The sequence below is a fragment of the Fulmarus glacialis genome, unplaced genomic scaffold, assembly GCF_000690835.1.
Source record: "Fulmarus glacialis isolate BGI_N327 unplaced genomic scaffold, ASM69083v1 scaffold20284, whole genome shotgun sequence".
Classification (NCBI taxonomy): Eukaryota; Metazoa; Chordata; class Aves; order Procellariiformes; family Procellariidae; genus Fulmarus; species Fulmarus glacialis.
In genome coordinates, this window is record NW_009206330.1 from 394 (window position 1) to 6,661 (window position 6,268).

The window sequence follows — 6,268 nt, forward strand, 5'->3', positions numbered from 1 at the left end:
GCCCTGGATGGAGGGAATCCAGTGAAATCTGGCACTGCCAAGGTTACCATCCATGTGCTGGATGCAAATGACAACCCTCCTGTCTGTGACCCACCCATATCCAAGGTACACCTGGAGGAGAATGTGCCAGTGGGCACTCTGGTCACCAAGTTGAATGTCACCGACCTGGATGAAGGTCCCAACGGGGACGTGGAATATTCTTTCAAAACTAGCAATAACGCACCTGGTAAATTCACCAAGCTGTTCTCCTTAGATCCCCGGACAGGGGAGATCAGAACCAAAGGCCCGCTGGATTATGAGGAATCCAGTGCTTATGAGATTGCGGTTCGAGCCAGGGACAAGGGATCCCCAGCCATGGAAGGACACTGTCACCTGCGAGTGGAATTAATCGATATCAACGATAACAGCCCAGAGATTGTGCTGACCTCTCTCTCCAGCCCGGTGCAGGAGGACGCAACCCCGGGCACTGTGATTGCCCTCATTGGTGTCAAGGACAGCGATTCTGGTGACAATGGGCAGGTCCGTCTGCAGATAGCGAAAGACCTCCCATTTAAACTAGTGTCGTCTTTTAAAGAGCATTTCTCGCTGGTCACAAATGGTCCCCTTGATCGGGAGAAGGCCAGTGGATACAACATCACGGTGAGGGCTGTGGATTCAGGGTCCCCACAGAGGGCCACGCAAAAAACCTTTTACCTCCGAATTGCTGATGTGAATGATAATGCGCCGAATTTCTCCAGCCCTTTTGATACAGCTCACGTTCAGGAAAACTCCCTTCCTGGGACTTCTGTTTTTTCAGTGGCAGCATCTGATCCCGATGAGGGTAGCAACGCCAAGCTGTCTTACTCCATCCTGCACAACGGGATGCAGGATGTACCCATCTCAACCTACTTCCGAATAGACCAGGACAACGGCACTGTCTACACCGTGAGAGCTCTGGACTACGAGCAGGATAAGGTGTTCCAGGTGCCCGTGGAGGTGAAGGATGCTGGGTCTCCTGCACTGAGTAGTACTGCTGTGGTCCATGTGTTTGTCCTGGATGAGAATGACAATGCCCCCACCATTGTCTACCCATCCGTCCCCAAGGGCTCTGCCTTCCACCAAACGATCCCGGCCTTGGCAGAACCTGGCTATCTGGTCACCAAAATTGTAGCTGTTGATGCTGATAGTGGCCATAATGCCTGGCTGTCCTACCAGCTGCAGGAGACCGCTGAGGCTTTGCCTTTCCAAGTGGAACGCCGCTCTGGAGAGATAAGGGTTGCACAGGCTCTCAGGGAGTCAGAAGATTCCCACAGGCTGGTGGTTGAAGTGAGGGACAATGGGACACCGTCCCTCTCGGCCTCTGTGGTAATAGTCATTTCTCCGGAGGAAAACAGTGTGCAGGACTTCGCCAAGTCCTTGGACCTCCCTAAATCTTCTCCCAAGGATACCAACCTAACGCTTTACCTCATCATCTCCTTGGTGTCCATTTCCCTTGTGTCCTGCGTGATGTTTGCTGTGGTGGCTGCCCGGTGTCTCAAAGCTGGCACTGCCAGCTGGACCTTCGTGGGTTGCTGCCGAGGGACTGGCCGCAAGCCTGCCTCCCATTTCCGTGGGCAGATGAAGCCAGATGGCTTCATCAAATACCTGGACGTGGGAGGAGCGGGCTTGACCTCCCAGGCACAGAATTACACCTCTTGTTTCTCACCCATGTCTGACCAGAGCGATTTCCTTTTTGTAAAACCTTTCAGCCATTCTAGCACTGCGGAGACCGTGGCTGCCTATGAGCAGGTGACCAGCACCTTAGCGAGTCCCTGCGATGGGGTAAGAGATGGGTGTTTCTTACTGTCCTGTCTGCTAAGCGCAACGGTCCGTAATATCCAGGCCAGTTGGCTGTTCTCTGTCTGTCCTTCCACCTAAGAAGGTAGCTTCAGGGAACGTGTGTCACCGTCACCTCCTGGGAGGTGGCAGGTGAAAGCTTTGGCTTGGCTTGATGGAGGTGGGGGAAGGGGCTGGGCGGCACTATAAAATCAAGGACTGCGTGTTCGTAGAAGTAGAGAGTTTTCCCTTGGCCCCGTTTGTACTCTTTTCTTTTTAAAGTGATTCTTAGCACGGTCAGGAACATGTTTTTTTGGGTGTTTAACTTCTTGATTCTGTTTAACCCCTTTATTCTGCATGGCATATGAACTGCCACACGGGAGGAGGTTATCTGAAAGCAAACTTTGTCGGTGTTTCTTTTGCTCTGTTTTAGAGGTGCATTGTAGAAATTTCTCATTTCTTAACTCCCAGGTGTTATTAATTACTGCTTGTGCTCCGGCAAGGGATCATTTTCCAGCTTGGTCATTCTGAGTGAGGGGCTGAATTCACTGTTCAGCACGGAACGTAGTGATGTTTTTCGCAAAGATCCTGGTGACCTTACGTGCCCTTGGGCTTGCAGAGACCTAGGCAGCGGCGAGCATTGAAAACTTTAGCCACTTGTATTCGGATTTCTAAATATGGATGTAGGTGACTGTGTTTAGCTGCAGCTTTTATAACTTTGGGATATAAAAAGTAAAGTAATTTTGTGTCATAAACGCCTGCCCTAAATTTGAAAGTGGTAATTACAACAGGAATTCAAAATATACATTGGGAAGGGCTTATCTAGTGCAGGATTGTGTGTCAGCGTGTGCAAAAATGTGTATCTGAAATCTGGAGGGCAAGTATTTAAACAGCTTAATTTGCATGCAGCACGGGTACCAGTGGGGCCTCTATTTTAGGGGAGTAATTTATTCTAATATATCCTTTCATGAGAATCATCAAAGCTGTGGAGAAATTAGTGAAATCACATTTACTAAATAAAAATCTAGGTCAGCTGTACCCGTCTTCACTTTTCCTTAGTAATTGCATGTACAAGCAGAATAATCCTATAAAATTGATGTTCCACTGTATGGACTATGAACTGCTCATTCCTAAGGTAACAGAGAAATGTTGTCCTTTCCAGGTAGCATGTTATCATTCTGGAGTTAATTAAGAAGATTACGATTTTCGGAAGTGTGTGTCTTCCAGACAGAAAATAGTTCTGCTATTTAGTGCTCTTCACAAAGGCGTGATTCAAACAGGAATATGCAAGCCTGCTTCGTGTCCTTCCTTATTTACAAAATGTCCATTGTCTGACGGTAAAATAACAAGGGCAGAAGGCGATACAGGGGCTTACTAATGAAGTTACAAAGTGTGCTGCTGTGTCTGAAGTTTATTGTGTCTTCTAAACAAATAATGCTTTTTTCTTTTGCTGTCGGAAGTTCATTCTTTTCTCTGCGGACAGAAAAATATTGTAATGTTCTGAGGCCACAGCATCTAGGAAAAGTCATTCAAATACAATGTGTGAAATCAAGATCACAGGCAGTCCTTTTTAAGGACAGAAGAAGGACAGATTAGGAAGGTCTGTTATCATTTTACCTTCTGGCATTAAAAGCATCTTTCTCAGTATCAATTAACTCTGCCACCCCCACCCCCACCCTCCTCCAAGCTCATTACTTTGGTACCATTGCTCCTGCTGGATTGATGCCCTTATCAGTTTATTTCATGCTTCATTTCTTTTACAGCCTGGTTTCCTGAGCTGCTTTGGAAGATTATTCGCTGAAGAGTTTTTGTCATGCTTTTTAGCATTCATACTGGTTCAGAAACACTCAGGAAAGGGGGGTTGGGGGGCTTTCTTTTTGTTCTAATTGATTTGCTTTACTTGGAAAGAACAGGCTGATATTCCAGACTGAAATAATCCAGGATCAGTTCGCTTTCATTTTCAAAGGCAAGAATGGAGGTATTAAAACTCTTCTATTTTCTCTGCAGCAAGCTCAGCCTAACACAGACTGGCGCTTCTCTCAGACCCAGAGACCTGGAACGAGTGGGTAAGTGCATCTTTCTTCTTGTATGTGTCCGGTGAAGGTTTCTTTCCTTTGTGTGCCACCTTCAGTGCTGGAAAGTCCTCGACTGGCAGCTCTGAGGACTGGTGTTCCCTGTCATTGGCAGAATTGTCCAGCCAAAGAGTCAGAAATAGGGCTGTTTTTGTGTCAGCTCTGTTTGATGGTGGTGTGACAGCTGTTGTTTGCAATGGTGTGTCTGATTTCGGTGTCTACAGCTCAAGGAGGACAGTCAGGAACCAGAGTGAAGTTGTGAGATGATTAAAGGACTGGAAAACATGCTTCTCAGTGAAAGGCTTGTTACCCAAAGCAGATTTTGAGCATTTAGGCTAGTTTTAGGCAGATTCTGAGTCCAAAATTGTGATTCCTCCCCTTCATGGAGGCCACTGGAAATCACTATGTGAGTCCCTTTACCAGCCATGGAGCCTCGAGCTCTGTGCTGCTGAAGCGTATTGCCTGCTCTGGCTTGAGCACCTGGTGTCAAACCACTGTGTAAGCCCCTGAGGCAGCCAGAAGTTGAGTAGATGGGCATCAGGTCCCCAAAGGCCCCTCTAGAGAACCATGTCCCAGCCACATCTAACGTCCGCAGGAGCAGGTCCCTCATGAAATGCCACGGTATGTACTTTCTCCTGTGGGCTAGTCTGGCTGAATCAGGGTTGGGAGCCCCATATCCAACTCCATTTGTTGGGGTGTTTGGAGTCTTTCTTGCATTCCTTCGGAAGTGCCATCACCAACATGGGGCGGTTCATTGGTTCATCCAGGTGAGGAGCCCTCTGTATGCTTCCCACTGGAGCTGGGCAACTGGCCAGAGGGAGGCTAAGGAAGAAGTTGTTAAACCTAATGGGTCAGGAGACTCACAGGAAGGAGGTCTCCTAAGGTCTGGTTTTGCTCTCAAAACCATGGCTGAATTTTTCCCAATTTACGTGTGATACCAAAAAGATAAGAAGCCCTGGCAGCAGAGCAGAGACCTGCCTCCCAGGCGAGTACTCCTCTCTCGACTGTGTGCCCTCTTGGCTCTGGCCCAACAAAGTTTGCTTATCTTGGCACACAGTGAGAAGGTGTAGACAAGAAAATGTTGAGCAGGTGCCCTTCGCCTCTCCCATCTTTCTCCCTGGTTCATAGGCAGGGGCAGGGATCCTCTTCAGAGGGTGAACTTCCTTGAGTGCCATCAGGGTAAGAAAGGACTGAGAGTCCACTTCCTCTGTGAATACCCCAAGCAGAGGTTATTGTGTATGAGGAGACCGGCTCCAGGATAATATACATGTGAAAAGATTGTATCTCTTGGGGCATACCCAAGGATTATACCCTTGGAGCAACCAGGAGTAAATTTGGATGCTGTGCTTCCTTGGCTGGCTGGGTCAGGCACCATATCTCTGCGGAAAAGAGAGGAGCTCACACCTCTTTACTTTGTCGTTCCTGGTGGCCACTCGGGCAGCTCCCATGAATGTTTAAACGGTGCCACAGGGAGCATCAGGTCCTGGATTTCGGCGTCGGAGCTTGCAGTTAAACATCTGCAGCAGCTGGTTGTGTCTGAGTCTTTCCCTGGGTTTGGCTCGATAATTTAGCTTAACAGAAAATTAAGAGACTGCTATAGCTAACTTGTTGCAGCAATTAAACTTTGTTACTAGGCTCTTCTAGCTGACAAAGGCAAAATGGAGTGAGAGTTTGATATAAAGTGTATAAAGCGTTCCTACTAGAAACTAGTTGTGGACTTTAAAACAAGGCTATCGCTGGAACAGTTTTCTTAGAGCTCTGTTGAATTCCCCATCACTGACAACATTTTAATCAAGAAAACTCTTTCTAACCATTTACGCTCTAGTTCAAATGACAATTAGCTGGAAAGCCCTGTTAATACAGAAGTGCACCAGAGCAGCTGTAACAGTTTTGCTACGAGAAGTGAGTAAATGAGCCCCACCAGAGCAAGCTCTATTGCTCCCTCTTAGAGCATCATGCCGGAGCTCTTCAAGGCACAGCGCTGATGCAATGCAGACCTACTTAACTCAGTGACAGGGACCTTTTTCAGGTCACGGGCCAGTGGCCCTCACCCCAGCCCCCAGGCTCTGCCTGTAGCTCTTTACAAGCTCCAGCCCCTTCCCAGTGCCTAAGCTGGAGCAGCAGCATGTGGGGTGGGAAGAGAGAGGGCAGGAGGAAGGGCAGCCTCAGACTCCGTTCATGGGGAGCTGAACTAGCACGACATGCTGGTTCTGGTGCACGAGCCATGATGTTACCCCTGATGATCTGTGACCTTGGTGCCCACCCGTAGTCCCTGAAACAGCCACCAGCAGCTCGTGTCGGTGCCGGTTGTGGCATAGGTTCCCATAGCACAGGCTGCCCAGGCTGGCCCCCGGGTTTGGAGAGGGGCTTTGCCCAAGCACAGGCTGGTACTGAAATAACTC

The 6,268-nt window shown here is 48.5% G+C and overlaps 1 protein-coding gene across 1 annotated transcript in view; it reads left to right on the forward strand.

Moving 5' to 3' along the window:
• The window catches only part of LOC104075270 (protocadherin gamma-C5-like), a gene marked incomplete at both ends in the record, with an annotated part of 2,186 nt that extends 386 nt beyond the window's left edge, over window positions 1-1,800 (forward strand). Inside the window, one exon of the mRNA XM_009575711.1 lies at window positions 1-1,800. This exon is cut by the window's left edge and continues 1 nt beyond it. Within this exon, the coding sequence (XP_009574006.1) occupies window positions 1-1,800 (1,800 nt within the window).
• Between the last annotated feature and the right edge of the window lie 4,468 nt (window positions 1,801-6,268).